This window comes from Pistacia vera, unplaced genomic scaffold (genome assembly GCF_008641045.1).
Source record: "Pistacia vera cultivar Batoury unplaced genomic scaffold, PisVer_v2 Contig459, whole genome shotgun sequence".
Taxonomy (NCBI): Eukaryota; Viridiplantae; Streptophyta; class Magnoliopsida; order Sapindales; family Anacardiaceae; genus Pistacia; species Pistacia vera.
Window position 1 is genome coordinate 297,821 of NW_022196289.1, and position 19,603 is coordinate 317,423.

Consider the following 19,603-nt stretch of genomic DNA (forward strand, 5'->3'; position numbering starts at 1 on the left):
TAAGTTTTCATTTCAGTCCCTGGAAATGGCCCAGTTAATGTAATTTCCCAAGAATTATTGACACTTGAAACAACAAAACAAAGAAAACAACCGATTAAAAGTTTTGGGAGGGTTACAATTGTTATCCGATCAAAATATTATGTGTATAAATAAAAGAGTAAATGACATGTTCCCACCCAAGGTTTAGTGAAATCCCAAGTAACCACACTTGGTTTCATAAATTCCATATTCACACCCTTAAATTAACAGAAAAATGTTTAATGTAACGGTCAAATGGTAAAATAGTCATTTACATTGCAATAAATCTGAAATAATAAAAAAAAAAATCAAAACAACCCTCCATATCTCAAATTTCTTTGACAAGCACCTTCTCTCTACAATTTCTCTCACGATGGCCAAAAAGTAGCGGCCAAATGGCTACTTCATGGGCCTCACGGTGGCCAGATTTTGGCTGGGAAATGAGGGCTTTGCAACGGTAAAATCCAACCACCACGAGGCCTGCGTGCAGTGGGTTGTGCTCGCAGCTACCCGTGTGCACGCTAGAGTAGTTATAGCGCACAAGGGGAGATGTGCTTGGGTGTTTTTTGGGACAAAAGGTCGAGCATGTGTTGGGCGTAGTCCAAAGGTAGGTGGTTTTGGCGGCCAACGACTGAGAAAATGGCCAGAAAAAAATACAATCAATCAACAACAAGAAACACTTCATGCATAAACAATCAATTTCCCTTCAACCAAGCTTTAAAACAAACTCCAATTGAAAACCCAATTTCAACTACTCTGCAAGTCGTTGGGGAAGTGGTGGGCGTAGTCCAAAGGCAGGTGGTTTTGGTGGCCGACGATGGGGAAAATGTCCAGAAAAAAAAATACAATCAATCAACAACAAGAAACACTTCCATAAACAATCAATTGCCCTTCAACCAAGCTTTAAAACAAACTCTAATTGAAAACCCACTTTCAACTATTGTGCCAGTCGTTGGGGAAGTGGTGGACGACCACCAACTAGCAGTTACAGCTTGAGGTGGTGGGGGTTTTATAGAGGGGACGCCAGTGAATCCAAAGGTGGTGTCAAGGTAGGTTCTTGTCGCCAGAATCGGCCGAAAATCGGCATGAAGTGCGTGATTCCATAGTGAGTGGCAAGCAATGATTTGGTGGTGTACAGAGGTGGAGATGATAGGGTCTTTGACGAGGGAGGTGAGGGGATGTGTTTAGTGGTGTCGAGGCGTTCCAACGACGTTGGAATTAGGCCAATTTGGCCTGAAAATGACAATCACACGATGGAGGAGGTCACGAGTGGCAGTGCAATTGGGCCAAATTTTGGTCAAAAGAGGGTTGAGGGAGTTCGTACGGTGTTGGGAGAGCGATTCATGTTAGGTTTGGTGGATTTTCCGACGAGGAAGCTATCAAAATGGTCGGCAGAATTTATGAATTCATGGGTGGGTTTTGTCAAGGGCAATAGGGTAATAGCACTCCCTACTTTAGTGTCAGAAGCCAACAGTCACTAACGACGTTCATTTAAGGGTGGAAATATGAAATTTATGAAACTAGGGGTGGTAACCTGGATTTCGCTAAACCTTGGGTGGGAAGGGAACATGGCGTTTACTCTGAATAAAATTCAAATTTTGGATATAAGTGCCTCAAGATAAGGCAGATTTGCCACTAATAAAGACTTGAATCTGTTACCCTTGTAATATTAAATTTCTTGTAATTTAATAGCTTGAAAAATAATTAGTCAGACAATAATAATTTTAGTTCGATAAGTATCTCCCTAGGCAAGGGCAGACCCATGTTATACCGGGCACGGGGCAAATGCCCCCCTTTCGGCCCAAATTTGAAAAACTTAATACAAAGGATTTTTTTGGTTAATCACAATAAAGCCCCATGAAACTTAAGGATCTAATGTCAATTATAGGCCCCCTAAAACTTGGATTTTAACTACATGTGAGTTTAATTAATTTTAAATTTGTTAAATAATTCTATTATTTATTATTTGTTAATTCTAATATTTTTATATTAAGCAATAAAATTTAATTTTAGAACCATAATCCTAATTAAATAATAATAATTATATTTTGTAGTTATCCTCTACTTGGAAGGATTTTAATTAATTTGCATCTCAACTTTGGCAAAGAATACAAATTATAACCTCTCCCTTTATGATCGGATGACAAGCTCTTTAACTGGATATGATACGATTTGATAGATTATTTGAAAAATGATATTATGAAAAACTATTTTAAGTTGAGTTAAGTTGAATTAAATCGAATAGGATATGATTTTGAAAATGTGTTTGGTATAATATTTGAAAATTATACCAGAATTGGAAAAAATGCTAAAAAGTTGTTTGGTACATTTTTTGAAAATATTTAAATTATTTTTTTACCTTCTACATTTGTTAATTTAGCTAAACACCCCCCAATAAAAGTTTAAAAATTAACAAAAACACCCCCACCCACCTAAACTGTCGGCTATCAGCCACCACCTTCGGACGACAACCGACAGTTGTCGGAACGGTGCACAACTGACTGGATCTGGTTGATCGTGTACCGATCTGATCTTTTCCGGCAAGAACCATAGTGGATTTGTCTGAAAACGGCTAGATCTCTAGCCATTGTTAACGGCCAAAATATGGTTGTCAATGATGGCCAAAATATGGCTGTCATTAACGGTTTGATATGGCCATTTCCTACCATATCCATGGTAGATCTGGTTGGAAACGGTCGGATCCGACTAGTCATGCATCATTCAGGCGTTGATGGTTAACAATGGCCAGATCCGAAAATGGTTGTTGGGAGGTGTGGTCATATTAGGTGGATTAATGTTCAGATTTGGGAGGGGTGAAAAGTAATTGTTTTTAGTTGAATAGACTTAGAAAAATATTTTGAGTTGAATAAAATAGGATAATCATCCCCCCCTTCCCTTCTTTTCATTTTCAATAGAAAAAATCTTATTGATTCGGATTAATTTTTAGAATAATGATCACAATAAATAAACAAATGCATATTCTATTTTTTAATCCAAATAGGATAACATAAAAATGATTCAAAAGAGTGAAACAAACAGGGGCTAAGCATTTATTGCTTTTAATCAAGGAGTTTTTCTTATTATTAGAAAAACAAAAAAAGAAAAATTGTATTGTTATAAATGTTTTAGACGTTAAATTCATCATGAATAGTAAAGAATATATAACCCATCTATGGGCAGCTCAATTGATTAGGAAGAATTTGAGATAGTATAGATAAACGTACGGTCTCAAGTTCGATTCCTCATTTGAGCATTTGCGAATTAAATGGGGGGCTATGGCGGTGGGTTGCCGCTAGTATCTCCCAAGGTTTTGACCTGTAGGCATATCTTCAAGTCCTTAATTAGATATCTTAAGATTAAGAAAGTATCATTTGGAATAGGCAGCCAATTAAAGATGGAAAACTACTTAAATCAGATATATTTTGGGAAACATGTCACAATTTAATTTCTTAGTTTTCTTAATTAAATAAATGTTTAGGTATAAATACATATGATATCTAAATATATAGGTGTCAATTGATTTCAAACGTGCCAATTTGTATTTTTTTTGTTTATACGTTTCTGTCAATTCATAAGATTTTCTTAGATCTTACGCAATCATCTCATACCAAAATACTTGTATTTCTAATTAAAATTCAAATATAATATTGAAAACATTTCCATTTATTACTAAACTTGTAAATGGTAAACTCGAAAAATAAAAGTGATAACATAAAATATTAACATTTAATCATACTTGTTTACTGTTTAGAGATGTTGACAACTGTAGGTAGGGATGGAGCCAAAAAAATTTGCTTTCTGGTCAAAGAATAAAATCCAATAAATAAAAAGGTGAAAATATATATAGTTATAGAATTAATAACATAATCTTCCTAAAGTTTGAATAATAAATAATAGAAATTCTCTTGAAGTTTTTGAAATAACAAAAAAGTATTTATAGTTAAATTTTTAAGTGTTAAAATAAACAGTTAGAGGATAATTAGGTATACATTCATTAATTCATAAGTATAATTCTAACGGTTCACTAAATTCAATAATGTTGACTTGATTTATGTTATTCCAGAAATTTTGGAGATTTTTTTTTTTTTTAAATCAAATCTCAAGGGATCGATAAATAACCCAATATTTAAACATAAAATTTTCATTTTCATTTTATGGGACAACGCCATCCAAATCTTGTAATAGCTCAGCCCCTAACTATAGGTATTTAATCAAATCCCTAATGAAAATCTTTTGTGTATTTGATTTTTATGATTTTAATTAAAAAACCGGAAACAGTTATATAGGGCACTTGAAATGTTTCTAAAAACAAAATATCTAGATTTTAAGAAGGTTATTATTTCGTTTACTAAAATTTATGATCAAATAGATGAAAGAAAATATTTATGATTATACCAAAAATAATTAAAAAAAGAAAAATATGTTAATTTTTTTATTTTATTCATTTTGCATAATTAATTACGAAAGTACAAGACTAAATAAAAGAAATTGAAATGATTTTTATTTTAAGTTATTCACACCTATAACTTTGACTAAATGAGTTATCGAAACAAAAAAAACAAAGACGGAAAGCAAAAAGAAAGTGTCATTTATAATATAAATTGATTAATATATATAATTTTGAAAAAATAAATAAAGCAATTGGTTCAATTAAAGTTGGATTTATAGAATGAATAATCGGGAAAATTAAGTATCCAGATAGAAAATAAACCCATGAGATTTATACAAACATTAGAAAATTGGTCAAAATTTGTTAAATAAGCCAGGCTGGACACCTGGGTAATGGATCAAGAGTCAGTTATAATTGTAGGGCCAGTATTTGAGATTAATATGAAATAATTGCTTAACTATCTATAAAAAAAACAAAAGCTAACACTTGATTGGACACATGCAGCAAAAGAGGTCAAATAATTGTCATGCAACATGAGTAATATTACACCAACAAAGCTCTTTCACAAATTTTTTCTCACAATCCTGATGTGACAATTTATAATTGGTCAATCCCACATGGGTCTTTCTAATTAATTACAAACTGACCAATTACGAACTGTTACGTCAAGGTTATAAAAATAAGTTTGTGAAAAATAATTGTTAGTGTAGTATTATTCATGGTATATATATTTCTGAGTGATTAGTAACCACTCTCAATTTGGTAACAAATAACCACCTATTACCTATGTGGTAACCACCCACAGAGGACAAACTAATGGAAATGGAAGTTAGTCAAAAATATGTAAGGGAGAAGGTGAAGGAGAACACTTGCAAAGTTGCAATATTTGTTTTCTAACTTTTATCTGATTATGTCATAAAATCAAAAGGCTTTTATATGAATACTAAAATATCTTAATTAATAACATATTTATTTTGTCTATTAAACTCTAGTCCAATTTATATAGTTCCATTTTTATCAAACCCTTACGTTATATTTTTATCTTCTTCGTTTGTTATAGTCACACAAAACAAAATCAATCACTAAATGCGAACAACTTGTTTGGAACAACTGGTCAAGTGTTTATGCAACAATCGCAAGAACAAATTACAAATCAATTCTTTCAAGGATCTAATTAATTAGTTGTTTTGAAATTTTTATGTTTCAATAAATTTTTAAAATACTATAAAATCCATTTAATAACATTAATTATCTTTAATTTTTATTGATTTTCGTAATTTGATTATTTTAAAAAAAAAAATTAAACATATAAAATGTGAAATGAACTTCATAAAAACATGTGTCAAAACATCATTTTTCAAATGTTTATAATATATAAAAACAAACAACTTAACACTTTAATTAGATAAAGAAATTTAAAAAAAACAAAAACATATCAATCCAATTTATACATTCATGCATATTTAACAACCAGATACATTCAACGTTGGGATTAAAAAAAAACACCACTTAGTCTTCTAATACTAAAGTCAGTATTGCTTTTTGAAACGTTTTAAGGACTAATCATTTTTATCCCACTAATAAGCATTCTCCGGACTGAAAATCATAGTCATTTTTTGACTTTCAACGTTTATAGAAAACAAATATTTCATAATTACAAGGCCACTAATTACTTATGGTAGAAAAATAGAAATCTTCACCCTTTTAAGTTTCTATCTAGATTTTCAAAGGGTTAATAGTTTGATTTCCACTTTAATATATATATGGTAGAGATTATATTCTCCAATATTATTACATTTACCGAATTAAAATTTCGACGTAATGAGATATTTGATGTGACATCATTATATTTATGGTTTAGTAATGTAATAAAACACCATTAAAATTCCATCATCTCCCAACGTAGAACCGATATTGGAAAACAAAAGTTCTACGTCGAGGCAAGCCTTCACTGGCGTAAAATAAAGTGCCAACATTTCTACTAGCTATCATTAATTACTGGGGACAATGTGCCCCAAAACCAATCCAAGAGTCGGTGTAAAGACTAACCCAGTTCGAGATCCAAATTTTGTATACAGAACTTATCGTTATCTTATAAACTAAATTATAAATAACTAATGGTTTATCTTTCTTATTACGATCAGCTTGTTCTCATACATACAGCCATACAGGGCAACAATTAACGAGGAAGCAGCACAACTCAACATGACAGCAGTAGTTTTTGTTGATACTTTTCCTTCAAAAGACCCTCTCTCCAATTCAGCATTTGTTGTAAACTTCTTGCTTCCCGGCAATTATCAGAATAATCCTCCTCTTTCAACCCTAGCTCACCCTGTGGAGCTCCCCAAACAAAATTATTCAGCCGCACGAAGATTAGGTGGCTTCATTTCTGGCAATGAAATCCCTCTTCAAGTTTTGGCATTGGAGAAAAGTCTCAATGGCACAAAATGGGAATCCATCAGTTGTCAAAAACAGTAACGGGGCAATGACTTATACTATTGCTGCCTACAATTCTCTTTTTAATAGAGAGAAAAGAGAATAACGTGAATGAAGTTATTTTTATGGTTCGATAAATAAATAATACTACATATAGAAACTATTTTTATATGAAAAAATTATGTAATAAGATCGAATACGCGGAAGTTAAAATAAATTGAAATAGACAATGTTATAATCTAGCAATAGGTATGATGCTAGTTTATTTATATGAAAGAAATCCTTTGGATGTTGAGTTATTTTGGGTAAATATTGACAAGTTTAATAATTTCAGTTTGTCAAAATGTTAATTCTCTAATACACCTTTTAATTTGTCGAAGGACTTTCACAAACTTCACAATTTTAATAGATTTTTTTTTTTCTTTTATAAAAGATATCATGAAGAAAATATTTTGTACATCTATTATAAAATGTGTATACTTACGCGTGTTGATGGACATATATAATTCTTTTCAAGATTCTAGACATAAGTTAAACAGATTTACATGTCCTTGTTAGGTTAAATTCGGAAAGTTGAATAAAACTTATTCTGTTAAAAATTATGCTACCCTATTCATTAGACTACAATTGAGTATTTTATATGGTGAAAAATATTTTTTTAACTTAAATTGAGACATAAATTTTCAGTTGTGGATATTTTGTAAGCCAATAGATATGAGAAAGAGTTTGAAGATAGTTCACCCAGCAATTCCTATACGATTGGATTATTTTGGATCTATGGCTGAAAAAATTTGTGTAAAAAATTTAAGTTAAAAGATCACATCTCATCCCATTATATAATTTAAGATAGATTATCAATAACATCTAATTAGAATAAACATTATTTAATTAAATATCAATATTTGTATGAAAGTGTTTTTCTGAATATTTGACAAGTAATTGTCAAATTGATTTTAATCAATTTTATTTTACATAATTTTTAACTTATTAGAAGCTTAGTTTACAAGGTTGACCCATTTTTCATATCAGAGGGAATTTATCTTATTTTTCTAATAAGATAAATGAACTTTATTCTATTCATTAGACAGTAAAATCATCGCTATTAAAGATATTCTACCCTACTCAGTAGACTCCAATGGGGAATTTTTAAGGTTAAGCCGTTAAAATTCACACTATACTGACTTAGTATATATAACCAAATCACCCTCTTACTAATTATTTCAACACCTAAAAAATGAAATGATTGAGGAATTTTTGTTATTTTATCATATCTAAGCGAATTAATGTCATTAAGTCTTTATATTTGACAGAGATTTCATACATGCCTCTTAATTTTAAAATTGAATGACGATGAATTTTGGATTTAGAATTCAATTACGAATGACAAATATTTGAATGGATAATAAATTTATAGAATCCATGATGATATTTTTTTTGTATTTAATATCAATAATATTGTATGCTTTATAATTACACTTAACATGTCTCTTATTTAATAAGACATGTAGTGTGTTTGGGTCTATTTTAATTTCTCAAATAGATTTTTAGAATTTTGAGCAATAAATCAAAGTTTGAAGGAAAATGAAAAGTTATTAAGTTGCATTAATGGAATAAAGAGTGAATACGATTCTCATGTTTACCCCTCCTTAAAACATCTCTAAATGACTTTTTATATGACTCAAACTCTTTATTATAAAGAGTTTGTCCATAAAAATAAGAGTCTAATAGACTCTTTATTCTTTAAATATAAATTAAAAAGTGAGTTTGACTCTCTATATCTAAAGAGTCAAATTTCACTATCTATCCCAATTTTATTTATTAAATTACAAGTTTCTATGTATTTTATTATTAATTCTTTCTCTCATATTAAGTATCTCTCCTATTTATTAAGTCTAATTTAAAGAGTCTATTGAATTTGAATACAAATTTTGTTCTTTATATTTAGAAATTAATGAAGATCCTATTTATTTATGTGAAATATGCTCTTTAAAATAAAGAGCACTATTGGAGATGTTCTTATATAAGTACATTTGTATTGGAATCATAATTTTAAAAAGTTAATCCAATGGTAACGAAGAAGAAGATAAATACTAAGGGTACGTTTGGTACAGAGAATATTGTATTATTGGGAATGTTATATTAAGGAAAAGATTATTGGAATGTTATATTAATGTGTTTGGTGGTAGATATGTTATGTTTATATGTTTGGTTGAGAGGAATAAATTGGTGGGTATGTTATTTAAATTACTGAATTGCCCTCTTTTTAAATAATATTATTATTTAGATCACTATTTTAACCCCCCTACATTTAATTTTTTTTTGCTAAAACATTCCCATAATAAAAGTTTAAAAATCAACAAAGACACCCCCACCCAGCCAACCACTACCGATCACCGACCACCACCATCAGCCTCCGGCAACCAAATGACGTAGGTAGATCTGATCTTGTCGATCATGTGTCGATCTGGCCAAATCTTTGGCCGAAAATTGTCAGATCTATTCTAGCTGTTTTTAGTCAGATTTTTTGATCTGGTCGTTTTTGGCTAGATCGATAAATCTGGCCGAAAATGGTCAAAACTAATTTGGCCGTTTCTTGCCAGATTTAACAATTTGGCTGGAAATGCCTAGATCCATGGCTATTAATGGCCATCGAAAAACCTGGCCGGAAACGACTAGAATAGATTTTGCCATTTCTGGCCAAATTTTTCATGATCTGGCTATTTTTGGTCTCTAGCTAGAGATCTTACCAAAAAATGGCCATATCGGCACAGGATGCCAACCGGTTGACAACGATAGTGGTGGCTGGCCGACAGTGGTAGTTTTGGTAGGCTAAAATTTGTTTTAAATCAAGGGCATTAATGTCCAAAAACTTAATTAATTAAGAGTAAAATTGTAATGGCAGGTTCATGTAAATTAATTTAAAAATAAGGACATTTTTATCTTAAAATTTTATTAATAAGAGATAAAATTATAACAAAAATTAGATTTTCAAGTAATCTTAAAATACGTAAGAAAATTGAGGTAATCAAATTACCTCCTATATTATCAACAGAAACTACTATTAGTTTTGGTAGATTACCAGAATCTTATATTACTTGACAACCATATGTGATAATCAAGTAATATAAGATGACATTACCTTACTAATCCCCTATTATTCTCAACCAAAGACACCCTAAAGGGATATATATGTTCAAAGATGTTTCTATTGATTAATATAGCATGGAGTTTGGAGATATGGTTAATTTTTTAACCCCCTAAATTTTGATTGATTTTTTAATATCCCCCTAATCCCAAATGGGAATACATTACTTTCTAACTTCAAAAAATCTAATGAAAAAAACAAATAATAATAAAAAGAGTATGCGCAACCTTATCTGGTTTTGCAGCTAATTTTGCAACTCAAATTATTTTGGTACATCTTCAAAATCTACCAAACGTATGTTTTTATTGCTTATTGGATTTTTTTTAATGATCCCATCAATTTTTTCCATAAATTGTACATTTTTTAAGTAATGTAATGTTTGATTATTTGAAGCATTATATTATTATCCACACCACATTATAATCTTACACCATTTGGGATACTTTCCTCTAAATTTTCTCAATCATCAAGAAAATTACAAACCCAGATACTGCAGAATCGTTGGACATTATAGGACAAACAACTAACATATTTCATATTTTTTATTTAAACTTTGTTCATCCTAATAATCTGTCTTAAGCTTTTGTACTTGGTTCATTAAACCAATTCCAATATCATGTGGGGAAATGTCAATGGAGCTAGGAGTTCCCAAAATCACAATGTTCATAGCTTCTTCTGTCACAGAAAACTTGATGAAAGATAAAAGAACTTTAATTGCCTAAGGAAACTTCTTGTAGAAAAAATATACAAGAAATGAACAAAGTTAGACTATGTGAAGTATGAACTAAACAAAAAAAAAAAAATGATGCTTACAAGGAGTTTAGGGTATGACAAATGAGGTAATTGAGCATTATACGTAAACCTTTTCTTCTCCTCACTGAACATTATATGTAAACTGTGTACTTAAAATAGTTTAACAAATTTTTGTTTTCTAACATTTTATCACATAAAAATTTCCGAACTCAAATCTTGCAGAAATACAAACATTCACAAGAAAGAAAAACTATCTTTTCATAATCCTTTCTCAGTTCTGTTTCAATTATTTTTCAAGCTTCGCAAACTTATGCCATAAGCAAAATATGTTATGATTTCACCCAGTTGATTTTACATTGGTTAATCTTGGCTCAAACACTCTTCTATGTCTTCATCTTTAATGTGTTTAATTTGTACGGTTTGTTCGGCGATTTCATTATGAATCTAACTATCTCAATAATTTATGTAAGACTTAATTAAGTAAACATGAGTTATAAGACGTAACTAAGTAAACAGAGTTACACTATGGTGCATTTGATTGGAATCCAGGGGCTTAAAATAATAAATTAAAACTCATAGAAATCAAAAGCTCTGAGAAAACGCAGTACTGTAAACCAACGTTCTTTTCTTTCTTATATCAGAAAAGGCAGTTGTTCTTAACAAGGTTTGTATGTGGGTCAATAAAAGGGTTAACTAAGACCCTCAATTTGAACGTAAAAGGAAAAAAAGAAGATATCAATCTTGAATAGAAAGGGTTAGGAGACAAACTAGCAGCAGATAATCTAACACTTGATATATATAATTATAAAGTATATAGTATTTGCATAAAGAAATCCTTAATTTTGATATTTAATAAAAATATCGTATTCAGATTTTAGAATTAATGTCTAGATAATAGTTAAATTTAAAATAAAAAAACTCAATATTAAACCAATTCTGAAATATTTATATTTTTTGATTTCACAAACATATATTTTAAAGGCTCTTGATGTAAAAGAAGGCAACATTAACAAAAAGACTAACACTAAAACTGAAGGATTGCATGTATATGTAAAACTCAATTACCTACAAAAGAGAATTTTCAAGTGGAGCATCCTTTAGCATAGATATGATATTCATTCCAATAAACCCATAAATCTAACAAACAGGGAAATCAATTGCTCCGCTGGAACACTATTAAACAAAATTTGGAAGACATATATACAAAACATAGTGAAGAAAAGGGCAAAAAAAAAAAAAAAAGAGTTTCAATTTCAAAATTCTCATACAGCAGTCTTTCAGACATTTCGCAAAGCATTAAGAGTCAGAATCATCTGACCTTGACTGCACCCGATAATTGCGACTGGGTTTTTTGAGACAAGCACTGTCCTCTGTTGCTGCATTTGTTTCTGGCTCAGTCCCATCCAATGCAATAGCTTCAGAGTGTTGGGATTCTCCAGCAGCAATACCAACAGGAAAGACTGCTCGAGGCAGGGACAGCTCACCATAATCTTCCTTGTTTCCTTTGATCTCATTACTAATCTCTGCAGCTTTAGCTTCACCAGACCTCTTCTTTGGGATAAAAGACACTGACTTTGGAAGATTACCAGAAGCATTCTCTAGCTCTGGCGCCAGCTCTTTAGCCTTTGAGCTTTTGACCAGCTTCAGCAAATCCATACAAGTGTTGGATTCCTCATCATGTTCACTCAACGAATCGAAACTGTAGCGTGTATACTTAGAAGGATTCAATAAGTAATCCGGAATCCTAGAAGCATTATGAGCAAGCTGAGATCCATCATCTGAATCAGTAGGATTCATTGAAGAGGTGCTGAAAGAAGAATATTCAAATTCTTCTGATGCTTTTTCACCATCAATTTTACAACCAGGGTCAAACCTGACACGTTTTTGGGGCTTAGAATCTGCAATGTTATTCTTCCTTTTCAATATAGACTTCCGTTGACCACCATATTCAGATAATCTAGCATGTGATTCCTTAACTGCTGTACCAGAACCAGGATGAGGAAAATTCATTTTTTGAGCTTCAACTTCATCTTCTTTCAGCCTAATTCTTGCTGAGTGGTGATTGGCACGTGGATCTTTAGTCCCATTTATTGAGTTGGGGAGCACATTGTGCATGTTCAAATAAGAGCCTCGATTGGTTACATCATTCATATATAAGCGCTCATCAGCATTTTCTCTACCCAAAGCTACTTTGTCAAATTCATCTTCCTCTTCCTGCATGCAGCGATAAAACATATTAGCTCTAAAGTAAATTATCAAAAGAAAATATAGGAAGAAACAAGAAAGAAAGAACACCTACACATATTCACTCTCCCCTTCATTAAACTTCCGTAGCACACACCAACTCCACATTCATTTTGAACAACTTGAAAATTTTCCAAATAAACACACGCAGCCCATCATACCATAAAATCAAACAAAACACAGGGGTTGTCTTATCATGTGCCCTAGAAATAAAAAATTTAGTTTTTCGATGCATTAGAATTTCATTTTTGTTCTTTTGCACATAATATAGATGGAAATAAATAAATTTTTTGCCTTCTAATGTTCTTATTGCGTGTCCTACAACCAAAAAAAAAAAAAAAAAGAATCGCAAACAAGTTCCAAAAAAACTAATCAATAAATTGTCAGATTTTCCCCTGAAATTGTCACCATTAAACATCAACATTGTCCTTAACAATGTCAAGTGCCAATCCTCACTCATACTTCATTGTATCCTACTTCCTATTTTATTACATAAATTACCTCTTTAAATAGATAAATTTATTTTTAAATCCTAAATTGAGTCTACAATGCCTAAAAAGGAATAAAAAAATATATAAAATTAAACATATTTCTCAAGTTTATCCCTAAATTCCCCTATATCTACAAAAGCAAATACCATTAACTATAAAAAGAAAAGAATTAATAAAAATAATTATTACCTCATTATCGAGAGTGTTGTCCAAGCCAATGGACGATCTGATTTCCCATTCATTTCCATCTTTCTTGGAGAAATCATAAAACGATGAGGAACAGGGTGTTTCGTCCCTGGCTGAGGTGTCTTTCTCTTGGAGTTTCCACCGCCGCCTCTCCACCTCGTCGTCGGTGAGAGACCAAGGAGTGGAGGCGGAAGGAGCCAGTGAACCGAAGATCTTTTCTACTCGACCTCTGAAACTCTCCTCCATCAACGATTGAATTTGATTGATTGATTGATTCAAAATTGAAGTGAAAAGGAAATTTATTTAGTATTATGATTTTGCTGCTGTAAACCACTGTCTTATTGTGAGGCTGCTTAGACAAAGTGTTAGAATATTTGGGCCGAACTTGTTGGGCATTGGACCCTACCACTTTATATATGAATACGTTAAAACCATACAAATGGGAAATTTAATTGCATTTTATTAATTGCCCGTTTGGTTTCCCGATTGGAATGGAATAGGAATATGTATTGGCAATGGAAATGAAAGGAATGAAAAGATTAAAGAGGAATGTAATGGGATCATATTGTTCGCTTGTAATAAGGAATCATGATCAAATATAATAAAATTTGTCTTTATTTTTGGGATGAAAATACTCCTAATTTATTTTATTTAAAAAATATAAAATTTATCTTTTATTTAAATATAAAGTTTCAGAATTTAAGAAGTTATTGTTTGTTTCCATATTCTTCCTCTATTCTATTAATATCATTTCCAAAATACACACATTTGTTTCCCTAATTTGAAAATATTATTATATTATATTTAATTATTTTTAAATCCCATACGTTTATTAATTTAACTAAACACACCCCAAAAAAAGTTAAGAAATTAACAAAAACACCACTATCACCCACATTTGCTAGATTCCGACCACCACCGCGGGAAGGTGGCTGGAATCTGACACAACGGCGCACTACTGGCCGGTAATGTGTCGATCTGGCCTTTTCCAACCAAATCCACCATAGATTTAGCCAAAAAATAATATATCTAGAGATGGTCGTCGTTGACGATCAACGATGGCCAAGAGTTTGTCGTTATTTGATAGTCAACCACGACCATATCTTTGACCGTCGCTGACAGCCAGATCTAGCCATAGATCTAGATCGGCGCACGACTGGCCATATTCGGTCGGTCGTGCCCCGTAATTCTAGATTCTGGCCACTATCGTTGGAATCTGGCAACTGTGGGTGGGGACGTTTTTGTCCTTTTATAATTTTTTTGTATATTGGGGTGTTTAGTAAATTAGCAAACTTAAAAGGGTGTTTTTGTTAATTTTTAAATCTTACCTCATTATTACCACCCAACTCAACTTTACAATAATATTTTAAAAATACTACTTAAAGTAACTAAACAACATTAGTTGACCTTAAGAAGAGTAAAAGACATGTCCCCACCCAAAATTTAGTGAAATGTGTGCCCACCCTTAGTTTCATAAATTTCATATTCCTACCCTTAAAATAACACTGTTAATAACTGTTCGGTTCTAATACAAATACAGATAGTGTTATTACCAAACTGCCCTCCTATCTTCTTCTTCTTCTTTCATCTTTTTAGTTTTTTTATTTTTTTTATTTTATTATTACTATTTTTTTTTTTTTGTTAACCAATCTCATTCATCTTGCCAGCTCCAAATCCTCTAAAAGCCATGGCCATCGTCGCTGCTGCCACTACCATCCCAAAACTCATCCCATTTCTTCTGATAATTCTCTTCTCCTCCACATTACAATTATAGAAATATCCAATGATCCAAGTTTCAGTATGACTTAAAGTAAGTAAAAATTAAAAGGGAAGTAATTGTATTATCTTGTATATATAAAACATGTGGTGTGAATGAAGCCATTCTTCAACTTTCAACTTCTTTACTAATCACCATGACATCTTTCATTTCTAACTTCTCTCCCTTTGGTGCCCTTTTTTGTTCTTCATCTCCCTCAAAGTCCACCAACAAGTCACCAATGAAGCAGTCGAGAGAAGACTGGAGAAAAAGCTCCAAACCCATTCCTCCAGGTGGAACTTATACAGCCAAAGACCATCGTAGGTTCTAAACATTTCATTTATTATTCCATCCAAGCTTCGTTTTCGTCAATTTATTAATTAGTTAATTTTTTTTTTTTTTTATTATGTACATGCATGGAGCAGTCGCTGCGGTAAATCCCTTGGTCTCAAAAAGCGAAAACTCAGCCAACTCCACTTTTACCTCAAAAAGCAAGCAACACACAACTCATATTAAGCAATCGGATTTCTCGGTGTCAAACTAGGACCCATATAAAAATAAAGAATCTATTTTCTTTTTCCCAAAAAAAACAGATTTGGTGTTGGTTGTAGGCGTGGCTTTTCTTCGAGCAGGTTGTGGCATGGCTTAGGAGTGCAGAAATCTAATCACATGGAGGTTGCCGGCGACCTGATTACACACAACAATCAACCACATACAATGAGCAATTAGGAGCCGGTATTAATTGTGTTTGATTTAAGATGAAAACTAATGGTGGCGAGGCTTCCAAGTGCGCCACAGTCGAGCAAGAACAACTGCGGCAGCTAGCAACAAGCGAGCTGGTGCGGCTAGGGGGTTATGGGGTTTTGATGAGGGTGGGGGGATGGAGCCGACGGTAGTGTCAGGTGGGGTGTTGGTGCCTTTAATTGGCGGGAATCCGACAAAGCAAAAAGTTGCGGTGGCCAACGATTTGCAGGATCAACAGGGTGGGGGATAAAGGGTGAGAAAGGAGGTTTTTTAGGAAACGAAAAATATTAAAATATATTGAATGATCATTTTAGCCTTTAATTGTTAAAAGAAATAGAATGGTGTTAATTTAAGGGTGAGAATCTGAAATTTATAAAATTAAGAGTGAGAAATTATTATTTTGCTAAACCTTGGGTAGAAACATGGCGTTTGCTCCCTTAAGAATCGATATCAGAATTTGACGAGAAAAGACACAAATGAGCTATTAAATATGACCTTACAGCTGTATAATTAACTTGGCAACATGTGCCAGAGGATATTTTAGGACGACCTAGAAGAACGAGGTCAATTTGTATTGTATGGTAACATTACTAGTAATATGAAACTGTATATAGTATGATTTATTATTCACAATTTGTATATATACTAAACCTAGCTAGCGTATTATAAAGATAAGAGAATAAATAAAAATCACACTGTATAATTTGACCTTGATCACCTAGGTCGTCCTGAAATATATCTTAGTTAGCTGTTATCTTTTAATAGTAATTATTGGTTTTGGGGATCTCAAAATAAGATATCTTTTAATGACTGGCAGCACAAATCCTGAGAACATTGATCAACGTTGAAGTAAGATTTAGAACTTTTTTTTTTTTTAAATTAAAATAGTGTGAGAAAATTATTCTGAGATGTAAAATTTTAGAAATAATAATTTTAGGGTTCTGAAAGATTAATTGAGGTACGTATAAATCGGTTCGAACACCTCCAATCATAAAAATAAAAAAATAGATATAAGAATATGTGTATACCATCACTCTTTTAATTTATATTATTACATTAACGTATTTTAATTATTTGAGTTCAAATTAATACTAAACTAATTTATATGTCATTTCGATATTTCATGTTACACATAAAGGACGATGCAACTAAATTTGCTTAGTAAATATCAATAAAAAAACATTATGTATCGCAAATTTGTGTTGATTTGAAGATTTTAATTGATATGATATTAATTGATTAGTAACGAAAAAGAATAAGAAAATAATTTATTAGCGTCTTGATATTTGATATATAAACTTGAGATGCATATTATATTATTCATAATAAAAGGTTGAAATTGTTGCACTATTCATATTTGACTAGTTTCTCATTTAATTTTATGCTAATTAATTATTGAGTTAATAATATTATTTTGAGTTCTTTATCTACATTAAGGGCAGAATAGACATTTCACTATATAAAATAAATTAGGCAGTGTGAGGTGCCCCCGCAACAAATATGAATTGTAGAATCTTGTTGATGCGTGATTTTTACACCAACTAAACGCACGTGTGCAATGCTGAGTTGGCCCAGAAGACACACGTGAATGCAAGAAAAATGAGAATAAATGCAATGGGAACAACTTTTAAAGTGGTTCGAATGCTAAAGAAGCAAATCCTACGTCCACTGATGTTTGTATTAATGATAGAGGTCAGGTCGCGTTAGTGGACTGACTTACAAATGATAGTACAAGAGAGAGAATGCTATATATTCTTGAGAGAGAATAGCTAATCCCCTAATGAGAGAGGAGCTCTCAATTTATAGTGGGATGGATTAAGGTTATCATTATTGAATCAGTGAGTTGGTGGGATTATCTGTGCAAATCCCTCTTTATGTCACATTGCCCACCTTCTAGAGTGATTTACGAGATTTGGAGCAGGGATTGGACACGTGGGAGCACCACAACTTCTGGCTGGTCTGGCACGCACCCACTATTCTGACAAAAGCATGTTGCTCCTTTCCCCACGCATCTCGGCTGTGGGTGTACCCATGCTCTGACTTTTTGCACGCTGACTGGACCTTACATCAACCCTACATTCTTTAGGCATAACAGAAGTCCCCTAGTTTTTAAGGTTTGAGGATTAAACCTTGGAAACTATAATTCATGCCGCGACTATATGCTTTTGGGAATTCTGGTGACTACGACCTGCCTGAAGATTGGTCGGGGTAGTGCCCTTTATGAACACAACCTCGCATGGTCATTGCTTGTTAAGGATGAGCGACCTGACTTCGTCAGGCGTTGCCTGTTGCATTTTCAATATGGATGCATTCAATGAAATAGCCCCTGCTCTGACAGACGGGTCATGTGCGTAATAAGTGCCAGCCAGGCGCATTAAATGTGTGATATGCTGACACGATATCCTTTATCAGAACATTAAATGCATGGCATGCTGAAACGACACCCCTTATTAGAGCATTGAATGCAGATTGGGGCGTAATTAATGCTGAGGAAGAAAGTGTTGTCGCTTGAGTTTTTCAACAGAAAAGGATGAAGGTTTGGTTTTCTTTAATCGTGACATTCACTCTTTTTCACTGATTTGCAACACGTGGTCGTAATCAATGGTGAGAAATTTTTCAGCCCAAATGTCGTTTCTATTTCGAGAAAACCAAGCGTCGTTTCCTTTGCTATAAAAACCCAGACTCATCTCAGGTAATGTCACCAAACTCGTCTTTTTCAGAGAGAGCAGAAGACTTTCGCAAGCTTGGAACCCTTGCCTTCCAAACCAGCGTGTTTCTGATATTTGAAGTAGAATGATCCATTTTCGTATTCCGAGACATAAGAATCGTTCTCTGTTTGTATTTTCTTATTCCCTGTTGATGGTAAATGGCGTTAGTCTTCCGGTAGCTAATCGGAGACGAGACGCTCATGTCAGGTTCGAGCCATGAATGGCAGCTCAAATCATTCTGTTAGGGTTTTCTCTAGGTTTTAGGGAGTTAGTTTCCTTCCACGTCATCGTACGGAGTAACGTACGATGGCTAAATGACCCCCCTGCTTGTCGCTTTTGCAGACCAGTAGAATGGACCCCTCAACGACCAAATCCGAGGAAGGAACCAGTTCGTCCTCACAAGGTGCTCCGAGTGTCACTTCTGAGGTCTACTCGGTACTTACCAGGGAAGAGCTCAAGAGGGTGATAAAACAGTACGATATGGACGTGGAAGTTTTTCGCAATGTGGCCCACTCATCACGATACCCATCAAGTGGGATGGCCACGATCTCTGAGGAGATCATCAAGGGTGGGAGCTTGATCCCCTTCCACCCTTTTGTCAGGTCAATCTTGGATCACTTTGGGATAGCGCAGATGCAACTCACTCCGAACGCATATGTTATTGCTGTTGCCATGTACATCATGTGTCGTGAGAACGGGCTGGGCAAGCTAACCGCGGCGGAGCTCGGCTGC

At 33.0% G+C, this 19,603-nt stretch overlaps 1 protein-coding gene across 1 annotated transcript; it reads right to left on the reverse strand.

Moving 5' to 3' along the window:
- Positions 1 to 12,038: 12,038 nt before the first annotated feature.
- LOC116144850 lies at positions 12,039 to 13,978 on the reverse strand. The gene is made up of 3 exons (XM_031430275.1): positions 13,667 to 13,978; positions 12,898 to 12,956; positions 12,039 to 12,822 (listed from the first exon to the last, which is right to left on the reverse strand). The coding sequence occupies exons 1-3, from the start codon at positions 13,907 to 13,909 to the stop codon at positions 12,039 to 12,041; spliced, it is 1,086 nt and encodes a 361-aa protein (XP_031286135.1). The 5' UTR covers positions 13,910 to 13,978.
- Positions 13,979 to 19,603: the final 5,625 nt, after the last annotated feature.